We start from the raw sequence: 17,330 nt of genomic DNA, 5'->3' as shown, positions 1-17,330 counted from the left end.
TTATTGAACGCAAAAGCTGGTGCGTTCACTGAGACACATGGAGCTGAATTCAGACCGTGTGCAGGAGGCAAAATGCAGAGCCAATGCAGCTGCTCCTGCTGACTGGAGGTCTGAATGCGGTCCATACTGTGTTAATTTCTAGTGAGATACCTGAGACTGTAAATACAAAGAAACAGGGAAAGGGGGGAGTTTCTCAACTTTCTCAGCTCATCCACTCATCCTACTTTATAGGAAGTAAACAAAAGTGAAGTCTGTGAGGACCTAGCCAAGAGAAACAGTGTGCTCTCCTTTAATCAGTCCAACACCTATGTTTTAATACACACATTTTCTGGCTTTATACATCCTAGCTTCAGGTACTAGTTGTTCTTTTGTTTGTTATCACCTTCAAAAAGCTTTATTTTTATAGGGTGGTCTGTGCTGGTTGCTTCGCTATGATTTCCACAGGCAGATTCTACATTAGATATTTTCATACAGTATCATTGCAGGGTGGTTAATAGCTGATTTTTAGATCTCTGCTCCCAAACTTCAATCCTGTCAGCTTTAAAGGGCCAGATTCAGCATTACCCAGCACCTTGTTTAGTCATTTGCACCTTATGCAAATTTTACACCGATTCTGCGGTGGTGTAAATAACTACAGAATGCCCTTTGTCTCTTTCACCCGCTCCCAACTTCATGCCTTCACCACTGGACCAATCAACTTTCACTCAGGGCCCAATCTCACAAGGTACTGAGCACCTTCAACTCCTATGGAAGGTAGTGTGAGTGGTGGCATCCAGCATCTCCCAAGAGGAACTCAGCACCTTACAGAATCCGGCCATTTCTTTTATCATTCAAATCACTCCTAAACAAGAGCTGGCCAAAAGTTTTTGGTTGAAAATTTTTGCTGAAAAATGCAAATTCAGCTACACCAAAACATTTTGCGAATTCATGCCAGTTTTGAAGTTTGTTTCCAAGAAAAACTATTCTGAAAAAATCAATTGGTATGAAAAAAAAATTGGTAAGAAATGACTTTATTGTTTCAAAATTTCCTTTATTTTTTTCAAAGTTCAAAAGTGTTAAAACATGTCTGAATTCTAAACAAAACATTTTGCTTGACCTGAAATGAAATAGGTTTTCACATAAGAACGGCCATACTGGGTCAGACCAAAGGTCCATCTAGCTCAGTATCCTGTCTTCCAACAGTGTCTTCCGCCAATGCCAGGTGCCCCCAGAGGGAATGAACAGAACAGGTAATCACCAAGTGATCCATCCCCTGTCGCCCATTCCCAGCTTCTGGCAAACAGAGGCTAGGGACACCATCCCTGCCCATCCTGGCTATAGCCATTGATGGACCTGTCTTCCACGAATTTATCTAGTTCTTTTTTGAACCCTGTTATAGTCTTGACTTTTCAATTTGCCAAAAATTTGGAAAATGTTTGTTATTGGTCTGACCCGAAACTAATTTTTTTTGGACTTTTTGAAATTGCCACCCAATTGAAATATCCCACAGCTCTGCTCCTAACAATCCACTGGTCCCACAAGGCCAAAATGTGCAAGCATTGCAACCCAACGCTGCTGTCTGCTACCAGAAAGGAGTACTTGTGGCACCTTAGAGACTAACAAATTTATTTGAGCATAAGCTTTCGTGAGCTACAGCTCACTTCATCGGATGCATTCAGTGGAAAATACAGTGGGGAGATTTATATACATAGAGAACATGAAACAATGGGTGTTACCATACACACTGTAACCAGAGTGATCACTTAAGGTGAGCTATTACTAGCAGGAGAGCGGGGGGGGGGGGCATTGGCAGAGGGGCATTGGTCAAACTGGACAGTCTCTATGTAAAAGAATAAATGGACACAAATCAGACGTCAAGAATTATAACATTCAAAAACCATTTGGAGAACACTTCAGTCTCTCTGGTCACTCGATTACAGACCTGAAAGTGGCAATACTTCAACAAAAAAACTTCAAAACCAGACTCCAACGAGAGACTGCTGAATTGGAATTAATCTGCAATCTGGATACAATTAATTTAGGCTTGAATAGAGACTGGGAGTGGATGGGTCATTACACAAAGTAAAACTATTTCCCCATGTTTATTCCCCCCCCACACACACTCTTCCTCGGAGATTCTTGTCAACTGCTGGAAGTGGCCCACCTTGATTATCACTACAAAAGGTCGTCCCCCCCGCAGTAATAGCTCACCTTAAGTGATCACTCTGGTTACAGTGAGTATGGTAACACCCATTGTTTCATGTTCTCTATGTATATAAATCTCCCCACTGTATTTTCCACTGAATGCATCCAATGAAGTGAGCTGTAGCTCACGAAAGCTTATGCTCAAATAAATTTGTTAGTCTCTAAGGTGCCACAAGTACTCCTTTTCTTTTTGCGAATACGGCTACTACTCTGAAACCCACTGTTCCTCAGAGATTCTTGTCAACTGCTGGAAATGGCCCACCTTGATTATCACTACAAAAGGTCCCCCGCCCCCGGTAATAGCTCACCTTAAGTGATCACGCTGGTTACAGTGTGTATGGTAACACCCATTGTTTCATGTTCTCTATGTATATAAATCTCCCCACTGTATTTTCCACTGAATGCATCCAATGAAGTGAGCTGTAGCTCACGAAAGCTTATGCTCAAATAAATTTGTTAGTCTCTAAGGTGCCACAAGTACTCCTTTTCTTTTTGCAAATACGGCTACTACTCTGAAACCTGTCTGCTACTAGTGTCATTTACACGGTATCTATTTGTGCCTTTACAAAGTCTGCACTGGAGGCCCAGGATTATGTTTGCTGTGTATTTTTCCTCCTGCAAAGGAGCATATGTCTGTGGTGCTGTACATATAATAAAGTAAAGAAGGGCAAACCTGTGTGGAGAGGCATGACAGGCCAAATTTGCTTTAATTATGACTCATTTAACTTGGACATTTATTATTAATCATTATTATTATTCCACTTTTGTGGAACCTGGGGCACATCACTGTCTCTTCCCTTAAGAGTTCAGCCTATGGGCCAGATCCTGAATGTTCTTATGGACATATTTAAGAGTAACAGCCGTGTTAGTCTGTATTCGCAAAAAGAAAAGGAGTACTTGTGGCACCTTTGAGACTAACCAATTTATTTGAGCATGAGCTCATACTCAAATAAATTGGTTAGTCTCTAAGGTGCCACAAGTACTCCTTTTCTTCTTATGGACATAAGCAGCCTTGAGTAGTCTCACTGACTTCAACGGGAGAACTTGCACAAGCAAAGCTACTTAGGTGATTAAGCATTTCCAGGATGAGGCCCTATAAAATGAACCAGAAATGGGACACATTAAGGATGCCAGGGTAAGTATTATTTAGGTCTCGATCCTGCAAATGCTTTAATGGCAGAATTCTATTTTTTCTTTATAATTTCAACAAGTAATATGCTTATTTTTAAGCATTTTTTCAGATTTGTATCGATTTAAATTTTCACAGTTGCAGATTACGGGAGGCTTGGATGATGGGGTGGGGAGGTCAGACAATTATCTAATGACAGTAAAGGCTGAGATTCAAAAAGAATGCTTTAGAACCCTTAAAACACAAACTGTCAACATCGCATGTCAAAATACACAAATTAAAGATCCTTAAACACAAGTTCTCAAGCGCCATTCGCCTCACTTTGCCTATCTGCAAATTTCCATAATTGTTGATGGGAATATTGTGTTAGCAGTTTGTGTGTGTGCGGTGAAGCGGACATTTAGTGATCACAATGTAACCCCTTTCCAAGCCTATTTAAGCTGCACCCGTGGCCTACTCACGCGCTCTACGGCCCAGCGCCCCAAAGGGATTTAGGTGCTAGAGCCAATGGGCGTAAGGCGCGTGAGCACTTCGATGGGGTTGCAGGATCGGGGCCTGACGCAGCAAGCGCCGTGGGGCCAGGTCACAGCAGCAGCCGCCGCCCCGATTCGCGGCTGACATCCGAGGCTGTTCTTTTCTGCGGCCTCTGCCCGCTGCCACCCCCGGGCCGGCTGGAGCACGGTGCAGGGCGGGCTCCGGCTTGTCTCCTCGGCTGGGCCCCTGCAGCGCCCTGCGCACAGCAGCCCTATGGGGGGGCGGGGGCGACACGGGCACCCACAATTCAGCCCCCTCCCCCGAGTAATTAGCCGCGGAAAGCCCGGGGAAGCGGCGGCTCCGCACCCGGCCCTGTCCGTGCTGGGCCTAAGCCCGGCCGCCGGCCTCCCTCGGCTCCGGCGCGACAGGCCTGGCAGCGCTGCAGCCTCCCCCGCGGCCCGGCGGAGGCTCCGCAGGCAGCGGGGCGGGGTCAGGCACGCCGGGCAGGAGGCTGCTCGGCCCCGCCGGAACCTGCCTCGGCGGCCTCGTGGCGGCGGCGGCTCGGCTCGGCTGGAGCGCGGCCCGGTGAGCGGAGCTTCGGGCTGGGGCGGGCCGGGCTCTGCTGCCCTGCGCTCTGCGCCCGCCCCGGCCGGCCCCTGATCCCAGCCCTCCATTCCCCGCTTCGCTCTCCTCCCGTCCCTGCTTTGCCCCTACCCACCACCCTGCTCTGATCCCATCCCTCCCCCGCTCTCTTCTTCCCCATCCCTCCTTCCTCCCCCTGCTCTCCTCCCGTCCCTCCTTTCCCCCTACCCATCCCCTCCTCTGATCCCACCCCCCCCCGTTCTGTTCATCCCCATCCCTCCTTCCTCCCCCTGCTCTCCTTCCGTCCCTCCTTTCCCCATACCCATCCCCTCCTCTGATCCCATCCCTCCCCTGCTCTCTTCATCCCCATCCCAACTGTCCCCCATCTCACCCCTCCTTCTTCTTCCACCCCTCCATTTTCCACTACCCACCCCCCTCCTTCCCCACCTCTGTTCTCCTTCTCCCACCCCTCCATTCCCTGCTACCCACCCCCCTCCTTTGATCCCATCCTCCCAGCTCTACTACCCCTTTCCATTCCCTACCCCTGTTCCCATTTCTCTCCTCCGCTCCCACCACCACCTCTGTCCCCCACTCCCTGTTCCCCTCTCCTCCTCCATTCCCCCTGCTCCACTTCTCCCCTCATCTCTCCATCCCTCTCCCCCATAGAGCCACAGCATGGTCCAGTTTAGTGGGCAGGGCATGGGGACTCCTGGGTTCTGTTCCCAGCTGCACCTCCTGAGCCCACATTTCCAAACTTCCATTGTCCTCCATACTGAAGCACCTAATTAAATGGTCGGGTGTCCTGAGGGGCTGAGTACCAAACATAGTCTCCCATCGAGATCCATGAGAGTGGCAGGTGCTCAGAACCTCTGAACTCTCTTCACCTTTATGTAGGTGCCTGACAGTGTTGGCTTTAACCTCTGTCCCCACAATTTCCTGTGACGTGGGAATGCTATTTCCTTACCTCCCTGGGCTGGCTGGGAGGGTTAATTAATATTTGCACACTGCTTTGACAACATGAAGAGTTAAATACTATCCTGCCATCTCTCCTGGCCCCATCGCCAGCTCTCCTCTTCCGTCTGCTACACCCTCTCCATCTGTGTGTTGTGCTCCCCTTCGTTCTGTTTGTCCATCCCCACCCCCTTCTCCTAACCCATCCTGCAGTCCTTTCAGCTGGGTTGTAAAACACCATGTTCTTTCCCTCCTCTCCAGCCAACCGTTCTTCTTTCTGCTTCCTTTGGCTGCTGAGGGTCTGGGGAGCCGTTTCAAGCTGCTCAGGCGGGAGGAAATAAACTCTGCCTAACATGCCACTCAGTTTGCTTTTTCTCTCCCAGGTAGTAAAATGGAGGAGTTGAACCAGGCACTAGCTTCCAGCTTCGCAGTGTCTCAGGACCTGAACAGCCCAGCAGCCCCTCACCCCCGACTGGCACAGTACAAGTCCAAGTACAGTTCCTTGGAGCAGGCAGAGAGGAGACGGCGGCTCCTGGAACTTCAGAAATCGTAAGGGTCCCATAACTGATGGCATTTTCCCCTTGGCTGGTGATCCTTTTAGAGCTACTCTAGGGGCTTGTCTCTGTCTGCCCCGATCTTGTAGGCCAGGTGTTTTATCCATGGTGTTTTGATATGTGGCATCTACTCCCTGTAGTGTCCTGTGAGTGTGAAGGCTGGCCTTGGTGTGCCTCCAGCACTTACCCAGGGGTTGGCGTGTTCGAAGGGTGGCACTAGTGCTATCACGTGTAGCTGCTGGGCTGGGAGATGGGGGAAGGCTGGTACCAGTGGGTCAGGAACGGTCCCTTGGTACTGCTGTGAGAATGTATAGTTGCTTAGAATCCACGGAGCTAGAAGAATAACTCCACATGGCGTGTCCGAGTGCGTAGCCTATATGGCAGTTTGCATGGAGGGGAGGGGAGAGCATACATGGGAATCGGAGCAGATATGGAGAATGGGGCATCCCTGTGCCGTCGGGAACGTGCTCTGAGGTGCAGCTTTGAGGATGACCCACTTGGGTTCCTTATAGCTGTGTCTTTCCAGAATAAGAATGCTCTCTGACAGGATGTGCGATTACTGTGTGTTCTACTCATGCTTTGGGTATGTTAAGGCAGAGGCCAAATAACTCCGGCACTGAGCTGTGTAGGGGGGGATAGACGCCGGAGCTCCACAACCCACAGTCTGTTGTTAAAGTTAGAAAACAGTTGTTGTTCTGGTATTCTGGCTGGCTCGTGTGCGGATGGTCTCAAAGGGCACAGCTGAGAATCCTGATTGGCTACGTGTATGATTCCCTTAACAAGCGCATGTATTCAGCGCCTTGCTCACTGGACCCAGATGCAGCATTCCAGGGTGCGTGGGAGGGCGGAAATGGCCATGTCTCCTTTCAAAGAGGGAAATGGGTTTCTCTGTTCTCTCCTGCAGTAAGCGATTGGACTATGTGAACCATGCCAGGAGACTGGCAGAGGATGACTGGACTGGAGCTGAGGAGGAGGAGGAGGAGGAGGAAGGTGAAGATGCAGGCAATGAGGATATGGACGTTGACGTGGGCAAGAAGTTGCCAAAACGCTATGCTAACCAAGTGAGCAGGGATACATAGCACAGGGAAACGATGGGCCTGCTACTGGGAATAAGTGTGTGCATGTGTCTGTGTGGGAAAGTGCACGCATGGGGTGAGTGTGGTCTGCATGCAGGGGTGAGCACTGCCTACATTCGTGCACAGTGCTTATGGGCAACAGGTGAAAGCTCATCTGCAGTCAGGGCAGAACTGCAGGGTTGGGGGAGGTGTGTGTGAATGAAAACTGCAAGGGTAAGTATGCGTGGGTGGATGCCCAATCCAATGGTGAAATTTTAGTAGGGATGGTACGTAAGGTAGAGTGAAAGTTTTAAGAGTAACAGCCGTGTTAGTCTGTATTCGCAAAAAGAAAAGGAGTACTTGTGGCACCTTAGAGACTAACCAATTTATTTGAGCATAAGCTTTCGTGAGCTACAGCTCACTTCATCGGATGCATACTGTGGAAACTGCAGAAGACATTATATACACAGAGACCATGAAACAATACCTCCTCCCACCCCACTCTCCTGCTGGTAATAGCTTATCTGAAGTGATCACTCTCCTTACAATGTGTATGATAATCAAGTTGGGCCACTTCCAGCACAAATCCAGGTTTTCTCCCCCCCCCCCCTTTTTTTTTTTTCAAAAAACCACACACACACAAACTCACTCTCCTGCTGGTAATAGCTTATCCAAAGTGATCACTCTCCCTACAATGTGCATGCTAATCAAGGTGGGCCATTTCCAGCATAAATCCAAGTTTAACCAGAACGTCTGGGGGGGAGGGGGGGGGGGTAGGAAAAAACAAGGGGAAATAGGCTACCTTGCACAATGACTTAGCCACTCCCAGTCTTTATTTAAGCCTAAATTAATAGTATCCAATTTGCAAATGAATTCCAATTCAGCAGTTTCTCGCTGGAGTCTGGATTTGAAGTTTTTTGTTGTAAGATAGCGACCTTCATGTCTGTAATTGCGTGACCAGAGAGATTGAAGTGTTCTCCGACTGGTTTATGAATGTTATAATTCTTGACATCTGATTTGTGTCCATTTATTCTTTTACGTAGAGACTGTCCAGTTTGACCAATGTACATGGCAGAGGGGCATTGCTGGCACATGATGGCATATATCACATTGGTGGATGTGCAGGTGAACGAGCCTCTGATAGTGTGGCTAATGTTATTAGGCCCTGTGATGGTGTCCCCATCCGATGAAGTGAGCTGTAGCTCACGAAAGCTTATGCTCAAATAAATTGGTTAGTCTCTAAGGTGCCACAAGTACTCCTTTTCTTTTTAGAGTGAAAGTGTTTCCCAAAGTAGCAACACATTTCCTTACCCCTGTTATAAATCCACTCTTATAAATGTTTTAACTGACTGACATCCACAGCTTTCAATTCACTGTGAGACCTTCTGTCATTCCCTATGGGACTGTTCAGTGCTATTAAAAAGAGGTCGGATAGCCACGTAAGTGTCCATTTAGATGCATGGGGCTGTGAACTATAAGTCACTGATGCAGTTCTAGGCCTAGTTGGAGAAAGCAGGGCCATTATTTGTGTTTCTTGACCTCTAAGTATTTGTTCAGTTCCCAAGTGTCGTCATGAACAGTGTTGTTATGTAACCCTACAGCTAATGCTATCCGAGTGGCTGATTGATGTCCCTCCCGATCTGGAACAAGAATGGATCCTGGTGATGTGTCCCATGGGGAAAAGGGCACTGATTGTGGCATCCAGGGTAAGAGATCATAGTGTGTATGAACCACACAAAGCACAGTAGTGGAACTCTGTGTGTGCGCACATGTGCGCCCATCCGTCCATCCTAATAAAATCAGATATTTGTCCATGAATTCTGGTAGTCATCTTCCTGCCAATGCTGCAAAAAGCCCAATCCTGCTCCTAGCGAAGTTTTGCTACTGATGTCGGTGGGGGTATATCTAAAATCAGCTATGCTGTGGGGCCTGGTTTCAATACAGTGGTCCCCAGATGCTGTTAAAATACAGTACCGTCTTGTAAGGTACATGGGACAGGTCTGGGGTTGTACCTGGATCTGTGTTTTAAAGCCTTGAGTACAGTCAGACCCGTGGCTTGCAGTGTAACAGCAGCAGGGGCAGTTTTGACTTTCTCCATTTCCCTGCAGGGCTCCACTGCAGCTTACACCAAGAGTGGATTTTGTGTCAACAGGTTCCCCTCCCTCTTGCCAGGGGGAAACAGGCGCAATTCGGCAACTGGGAAAGGTAATGATTTGAAGAGGCCTTCAAAATCGGTATGAGAGACCTGGCCTGCTTCTCTGTGTGTACTAAGTCATGGGCTGCCCCAGCAGGACTAGGCTTTCCTTGTGGCTAGAGGGTAACCCAGCCTCCGTGTCTATCCATTTACATCATGATGTGAGATGTACGGGGAATATTTTGAGTATTTTTTCACTATTTTGAGATCAGTTTCTCTGGGAGAAGTGTGATATTGGTTGAACTCAGGCTCACAACCTCCATATCCTTTTCCCACTTAAAAGCCAGAGCTATCTCTGTGTTAACACAAGTCCCTCTGCACTGGTAGGCTGTCTCGTATTCCCATGGGTAAAGTGTGTGTCCGTCCCCGTAACTTGCCCTTCGTAATATTACACGAAGTTGCATTGATCCTGTTATTTAAGAGGGGTTGTGAATGCATGGAAGTCTTTTCCAGTGGATCCATAGCTTCCTCATTACAGTTTGGTTCCTCTGCCTAGCAGTCTGCCCTGCATGTTCACTGACTCCAGTCAGCAGAATGGTGTCTTTCCTGTGCCCCTCTGAGCTAGGTCAGTGCTGGATTCGATTGCAGTAGCTTCCAAAGCTGGAATGGGAGCGAAGATTGCTCTGCATATTTTGCTGTGTTGGGCAGAGTTCTTCCAGCCCAAGCCGTAGTAAAAGTCGGATAGTGTCAGAGCTGTAGTATGTAGTCCTGAGTCTGTAACACTCCATGCATGGATCACCTGTGTTTGTATGTACAGACTACACGATCTTGGACTGTATCTACAGCGAAGTGAACCAGACGTACTACATCCTTGATGTGATGTGTTGGAGGGGGCATCCTGTTTATGACTGTCAGGTACTGGACCTTTCCTCACCCTAGCCAGTGCATTCAACCCCCCTCCTTACTGGAGGGAGCCTCATTGTATTGTTTGTTCTCTGAACCGTGTCAGATATCAGGGATTCAGTGGAATCTGCAGTAGGTGGATGCCGTGAGGCACCGTAGTAGACTCCCTAGTGTTTGGGATGGATGATCACTACCTCTGTGTGTCTTCTCCCTTCTCCAGACAGATTTCCGATTCTACTGGCTTCATTCTAAGATACAAGAAGAGGAAGGGCTGGCAGAGAAAAGCAGAATTAATCCAGTAAGTCCTTTGTATCCAGAGCGCAAGGAGAGTGTGGGTTTAACTCTCCTATTCAGAATGGGCTGTGTTTTGGTATGTTCGTTGGTTTGATCCTCCACATGTCACCACTCGGTCACTGAAATGTTCTTCTGATGAAATGAGATACACAGTCAGGATATAAAGAAAACATTTTAAAAACACTAAACCTGCACTTTCCACCCTAAGTGCTGGAGGAGATCTGGGCTGCAGGGTATTAACTGACTGCAACGACACTTTTAGTCTCCCTGACTGAAATGCAGATGTAAAGGAAAACCAGCAAGGTTTCCCTAGGGACAGCATTAGTGCGCATTTCCTCTCCGATAGGAATCCTCTTTTGATGTTAGCAGAGAGCCTCACCTGCTCTCAACAACTTGCTTTCTGTCTGAGGGGTTGAGTTTGAGGCAGAACCAGAGATTCATAAAGCACCAGCCCTTCCTGTACTGAGCTGTGCTGAATGCATGAAGTTGAAGGGACTGAGGCTGTGATGAAGCCAGTTTTTGTGCAGTACAGAGTGCCCTCAACTTTCACTGACTCCAATGAGAGATGATGACAACACATCAAAGGCCCCTGATCACTGAGCTGTTATTTTGAACAGTTGTTCCTGAATACCCTCACTCTTGAAATCCAGGGAGCTACTCATGAGTTTAAAGTTAGGCATGTGGTTAAGCACCTTGTTGACAGAAGATCTGTTCCCTGTTCTATTAAAGTGGTTACTGCTGCATTTGTGAGCCATGGTCTAAAGGAGGTTAAAAAAAACCCAAACCCTCCGCCCGCCCAGGTCTCTGCTGAGCAAACAGAAACATGGAGCTTGTTCCTATAAACCCTTGCTACGGGGTGTAGTGCTCACCGCCATGAGTAATTCACTTCAGTAGGGTTTCTCAGGGGGAAGTATTGTACCCGGTAGTAAGTCTTTCTAGGATTGAACCCATAGAGTGTAAGCTCTTCAGAGCCGGGAGTCTGATTTATATGGTGCCATGCACCCCTGTGGGGCTATGAAACTAGTAACCGTCAACCAGGCGGAGCTGGTTGTGCGATCAGTGATATGCTCAGAGAGCGATTTGGGGCTAAACTCACTGCAGGCGTAAGTGGGCACATCTCTGTTGATTTCACTGGATACGCATCTTATGTCAGTGGCAAATATGTTCATCGACATTCAAGAGATGCTACTTGTGCTCATGCTGAAACAGGAGTAACAAAAAGATCATTGGGCTGGTTTTCAGAAGTGGTGGGCACCTGCATGTGCTATCGACTTGAACTGCAGGTAATCGACACCTCTGAACAATTAAGTCCTGTCGCTTTATCTCCAGAACCCAAAGCTTTGCAACACTTAGATGGCCAGTGGAAGAGAATGCACTAACTGCTCTAATTTTCTCTTACTCTTTCAGTTTAAATTTGTGGGCCTGCAGAGTTTCCCCTGCACCCCAGAGAGCCTATGCAAGGTGCTGGCCATGGACTTCCCCTTTGAGGTAAGAGGCTTTCTGCCTTCGGTGGAGGGACTGGAAACTTGGGACCATGCTGTGGCTCAGTGACAATGGAGCTGTGTGTTGTATAGGGGTTTGGGGGGGTGGCTTTAAGGATGTATTGTAAGAAGAGAATCTGCATTTGGGGCAGCATGTCTAATTTTACTTGGGAATTGTGGCTCCTGCAGATATGCTGGAAGCCAACTCAGCTGCAGCCTGGCTCCCATACAATGGACCAACAGTAAAGAATGGTCTCCTGGTTAAAGCACTAGACTGAGACTCAGGAGACTGCAGTCATTTCCCAGTTCTGCCACAAAGACCATGTATGACCTTGGACGATTCACTTAATCCATCTGCATCTTTTCTCCATCTGTAATCAGGGATAACCCTACTTCCCTGCCTCGTGTGGTGAGGACAGATTCACCTGTGTCTGAGATGTTTAGATGCTACAGTGATGGTGACCATATATGAACCTAGATAGATAGGGAGACAGCTGCTCTTCTCAAGTACCCCAAGCCAAATGCCTCACTGACTCTCAACTGCATCTCTTGAGCTCTCTAGGCCCATGTAAGCAATTACAACAAATGCAGACTGAAACATACTGACAAGCAAATGCTAGATTTGCTGGTAACAATTGACTGTCTGATGCCTTCTTGTTAAGGCAAAGATAGTCATCAGATTTGGTCAGCAAGTCTGAGTCCTCTGAATGGCAGTGCCAGGTCTTGTGCTGGAATTGTACTAAGCAAAGAGCAGAATGCACAGAACATCTATTAAGCCTTTATGATTCTTCAGCCAGTAGGCTCTCTTGACTGCTGAAACTTGAAGAAGCTGGCAGCCTCAGGGACATTTTTGGCCAGAAAGCTTAATTCTGCCTTTAGACATCTCCCCCTGGAAAAGAGCTGTAGAATGTAACCCCACCGAAGGAGGAGTAGAAAGTACCAGGAAGACACTGAAATTCTCAATAAATCCAGAGAGGGAAACTGAGTCTATCAAACTCTCATGTACCCCAGTCACAATTTTCCCCCAGGTTTCCAGCCGTGAAAGGCTAGTGCATCAACATGCTGGGTCATCAAGCTGACTCTTGTCTAATTTGGCTCTAACTGTAGCTCTGAGTTCTCTTCCTAAGCCAGTACTGACACAGAAATAGGTCACCAAGCATTCACTAAAGAAAACTGAATGAACGACTATGTTAAATTTGCCACCAGAGGGAGCTCATGAAGTCGCTGTAATGAAGCATGGATACCATCCATGGGACAAAAATAATTAAAACTTGCATAAGGGCTACAGGTGGACCAAGCCTTCTTATGGACTGCATCCTGTGAAAACCAAATTAATTTGCTATGTTTGGCTGCTTCAAGAAAGGAAAGGTGAATTTTCCCCATTTGTTAATTATGGAGGAGCATATAGTGCTCATGCTATTTGAATGATTTCTTGAATGTGATGGCAGTGGGTTTAGCCAAATTTTTCAAACCTCTGTCCCTGAAGTGAAGCTTCTGACCCCAAATTTAGGGCCTGATCCAAAGCCCAGTGAGGTCAGTGGGAGTCTTTCTGTTGATTTCAATGGGCTTTCGATCAGTCCACTGGCCTCTTAAATAAAAGTGATTTATGAGTCTGTTTTTCAGAGATGCTGAGCCTGCACAAATCTGATGGAAGTAATTGAAAATCCTATTGAAGTCAATTGGAGCTGCAGGAGCTCGGCTCTTTGGAAAATCACAAGCTTCTTTTACTTGAGTGCCTCAAGTTAGGTTTAGACTTTGACACCTAAGTTTGAAAGTGTTGGCCACAAAAAAATAAAATCTCTCCTTGCCAGTTTCCTATCAAGTTCAGTCTTGTGCAAACAGTAACATTAACCTTCTTTCTGAATTGGCTGGCGTCAGGACAGTGATTCAGTGTAGAGACAGACAGCAAATTAAATTGGCTAGAATGAAAATAGAAACTGAAATAATTTACAGAAAATACTCTTGAGAGGACATGACTTGTCTCAATCTGTCTGATTCTTGGCCCAGCTTATTGAGACTCTCCCCATGTGCTGCAATCTTGAAATAAAAGGAATGCAACTGAAGGAGCTTCCCTGGGTCCCTACCTAGCAGAGTCCCAAAGTTACTTAAAGACTCTCCTACTTTGGGTGGCTAGTATGGCCTCTTATTGACAGCATGCTGTGCATTATCTGGAACGTTATCTGCATGGCAAAGTGTGGTCACAGCAGGAGCTCTCTTTTTCCTGAGTCATCCCTTACTTCCCACATGTGTGGGTTTGCAGTCGGAATATTCAGGGATCTTGCCCAAGCAGAATATGAATCTCATTGCTTTGGTTCATGTTTGATTAACACAGAAGTCCCCTGTCCATGGGATTTTTCTGCCAGAGCCCCCACAGTGATCGATAACCAAGTAACCCTCTCTCTTCCCCAGTTATTCTGCACAGCCTCTTTGCTCACACACAGATTGCCTTTTAGAGCTCAATCGGCTTTGCTAAAAGGAGCCCCCCCACCCCAAACATTAAGAAATCCCAAGGTAAGGTCTAATCTGACCAAGTGCACCTATGGGAATCAGTGGAAGGAATAATCGAAAATCCTTAGTGTGCAGGGTAAATCTAAATGGAAAAGAGGCTAAAAGGTAACATCAGCCAGCTTCAGTGCTTGAATTGCAGTGGTAGCAAAAGACTTAGGGCCTGATCCTTCAAGTACAGAGGGCCCTTAACTGCCATTGATTTGAGTGGGAGATAAGGACATTCATTACCTCCGGGATTCATTAAGAATTTATTGAGCATGAGGAAGCTGAAGGAACAGGAGCGGAGGACAGATCAGGACTGGTTGGCATCACTGCCTCTGACTAATCACTTCCAAGATGTCCTATTCCTTAATTTAAAAACAAAACAAACAAACAAAAAATGCTGAAATGTTCTTTCTGTGAGGCTGCTTTCTTAAAAATCAGCCTGAGTCTCTTCAGTGCAGGAGCATAGCAACCAAACCAAAACCACTGATATTAGCTGATCAACTGACATTAGCCTAGCTATTTGTTGTGTTTCTCTAATGATCTGATGGACGTGACCCATTCAGCATTTAACTGTATTCCTATCAAAAGGGGCGCTAATCTGATAGTATTGGAACTCTTCAGTTTCCACTTTCCTCTTCCTTGGTTTATCTCATTGTCTGAAATAATCAAATAAAATGTCTGGTGGTTTTAGCTTGAAAGTGAAAAGAGATCAGTAAAGCTGGGAAGCATCAAAGTCAAATGTATTTGCACACAGAGAGATCTGAAAGCATACTTACACCTGAAATGCCTCTGTCCCCTGATGTAAATGCTGCCCATTCCTTGTCTCTCTATCTCTCTGCCTCTTACAGATAGATGGGCTCCTCTTCTACCACAAACAAACACACTACAGCCCTGGCAGCACCCCACTGGTGGGCTGGCTCCGACCCTACATGGTATCAGACATCCTTGGGATGACTGTGCCAGCTAATCCACTAACTGCCAAACCAGACTACGCCGGGCACCAGCTCCAGCAGATCATTGAGCATAAGAAGAGTAAAAAGCTGGCAGGAGAGGAGGGATGCTTGAGCTCCAAGGAGGTGGCTGAGAACGGACGTTACGAGTTGGAACACTTGTCTACCCCTCGTCCAGCAGAATCTCCCAACAGCCAAGTTGAGACAGCAAGCCAGATGGAGAGCTAGACTACTGTAATGAGTTGGTTTTATTGAGACGGTGAGGGGCCACAGCGCAGCTTTCTTGTTTTCCATTGCTGCTCATACTGGCTGGGAGGAGGATAATGATGATCATTGGATGGCTCTGTTTTAAGTGCCTTTAAGGGAAATAGGTCAGCTTTAACACAGTTTTTGCAAGGACTGTCAAGTCTGTGGAGATGCTAAGGATTAGTCCTACCTGCTGAGGAAATCTGCTCTTGGGATTGCAGCCTGTGCCAAACTGCATGGTTACTCATTTAGAACCTGATCCTGTTCCTATTGAAGTCCATGGCAAAACTCCATTCTCGGAACAGGATTCTGATGCCTGTTTGTAAACTGAACACCAAATACCAGGCCGCAGACACACCTTATTAGGCTGAAAGTCTGGGGCATTTCCACCTCCAATCCAGTGGTTTGCACTTAAGGCCCTTTCGATGAAAGTTTTGTGGTCAGTCTGATTCTAGTTTCAGAAGGTTGCACTATAAGCCTAAAATCTGAAGGCTTTATGTTTGACACCCACATGTTACTGAGAAACAGAATTTCCTTGCATCGGAACAGGCCCCTGTATCCAAAAAATGGCCGTGTGCAAAAAGAACTCAGCATAATTTTATTCTCTGACCCTTTTTTGCAGTAGGGGAAATGCCCGAGTCAGGCTGAATTTTTTTGTGTGTGTGGTTGAATGTGTAGAATAAAATGTTTCACAAAACAATTAACTCTTCAGTCTCTCTTACAGTACGGATTATCATTTAGATAACTGGTATCTTTTAAATTTGTATTTAAAAATTGATTATCTTTGGATCAGGCACTTTATAGCACTAACTGAAACCAGGAAAATACTATGTATGGTTGAGTTTCACAACTCTGTCAATGCACCTTAGTCCTTATCTCATGCTCTCACTGCTATTTCAGTCCCAGCCCTCTCTTGTATACAGACTTTCAACTGCATTGATATGTACCAGGGTATGTCTACACTTGGTACTGCAACAGAAGGGTGTTGTCTGTCGCTATATTAAACCAATCTCCTTGAGAGGTAGCAGCTAGGTTGATGGAAGAATTCTTCCATCAACCCAACCGCTCTGCGGTAAAGGTTAGGTCAACATAACTACGTCGCACAGAGTATGAAGTTTTTCACAGCCCTGAGCCATGTAGCTAGGTGATCTAATTTTTAGGTAGACCAGGCCCTAGTTTTATGATTAAAATGAGTATCTGCTAGGGTGAGACCACCAAACTCAACTGACTGGTTATCCAAACTAGGTTTTCACTGGCGATAAAAGGCCAGTATGCTAACCCACAGGTTTGAACTCTTTATTATGTTATGTAGACAGCAAACGAGTTATGGTTCCAGCCAGCCCACTCAAGTTAAAAGAGGTGGATGAAATTTCATACTCTAAATACTACTGCAGGTGATGTACCTGATTCTCCATGATGATAGTTCTGCTTGGTTATGAAGAGAAATCGCATTATGGACTGTAGGTGATGAGCACCCTGATGCTAGGAATGATTCTTTATGTGTAGATAGTAGATCAATTTATATACTCCCCCACCCACCCCCATTTTCCCCAGAAAATGCTGGTTTCTATGCCAAGAGTGTAGGTGGCTTGTAGTGGTTTGATTGTACAGCTGATATTGATAATACAAGTGGGCAGCAGGAACTGTAATAACTATACTGAAAACTCAGCATGGAAGAGAATGTTGGCCTATTATCCCCCTTCATTCACACACACACATAGGAAATCACGCTCTGGATGTGTGAATGAATTTGGTTGTTAACATGTGGCTTGAATATGCTACAGACTTCTTCAAACTGCTGTTTGTTATTAGTGTGAAACAACTCGGTGGGAGGGCTGTACTATCCCCTCCTTCCCCCCCCTTCCCTGCACAGTGAGGGATGGAGAAAGTATGTGAGGTA

The 17,330-nt window shown here is 46.6% G+C and overlaps 1 protein-coding gene across 3 annotated transcripts; it reads left to right on the top strand.

Moving 5' to 3' along the window:
* The first annotated feature begins 4,285 nt into the window (after positions 1-4,285).
* Positions 4,286-16,094, top strand: SNUPN (snurportin 1). 3 transcript variants are annotated; one of them, XM_074966030.1, is made up of 9 exons: positions 4,286-4,372; positions 5,704-5,869; positions 6,779-6,935; positions 8,531-8,635; positions 9,038-9,134; positions 9,881-9,978; positions 10,187-10,264; positions 11,668-11,748; positions 15,083-16,094. In XM_074966030.1, the coding sequence occupies exons 2-9, from the start codon at positions 5,712-5,714 to the stop codon at positions 15,410-15,412; spliced, it is 1,104 nt and encodes a 367-aa protein (XP_074822131.1). In that variant the 5' UTR covers positions 4,286-4,372; positions 5,704-5,711; the 3' UTR covers positions 15,413-16,094. The 3 variants fall into 3 exon arrangements, with proteins under 3 accessions (XP_074822131.1, XP_074822130.1, XP_074822132.1); XM_074966029.1 differs by lacking the exon at positions 4,286-4,372 and adding an exon at positions 5,038-5,225; XM_074966031.1 differs by lacking the exon at positions 4,286-4,372 and adding an exon at positions 5,038-5,263 and having other exon boundaries at positions 5,708-5,869.
* Positions 16,095-17,330: the final 1,236 nt, after the last annotated feature.

This window comes from Natator depressus, chromosome 10 (genome assembly GCF_965152275.1).
Source record: "Natator depressus isolate rNatDep1 chromosome 10, rNatDep2.hap1, whole genome shotgun sequence".
NCBI lineage: Eukaryota > Metazoa > Chordata > Testudines > Cheloniidae > Natator > Natator depressus.
Note: the sequence above shows the minus strand (reverse complement) of the source record. Positions and strands in the feature narration are given on the sequence as shown.

Coding starts and splice junctions, on each gene's coding strand:
- SNUPN (XM_074966029.1), top strand. CDS start 5,159: ATGGTCGGGTGTCCTGAGGGGCTGAGTACCAAACATAGTCTCCCATCG. Junction 9,135..9,880: donor CAATTCGGCAACTGGGAAAG/GTAATGATTTGA, acceptor TTGTATGTACAG/ACTACACGATCTTGGACTGT. Junction 10,265..11,667: donor AGAAAAGCAGAATTAATCCA/GTAAGTCCTTTG, acceptor TTACTCTTTCAG/TTTAAATTTGTGGGCCTGCA.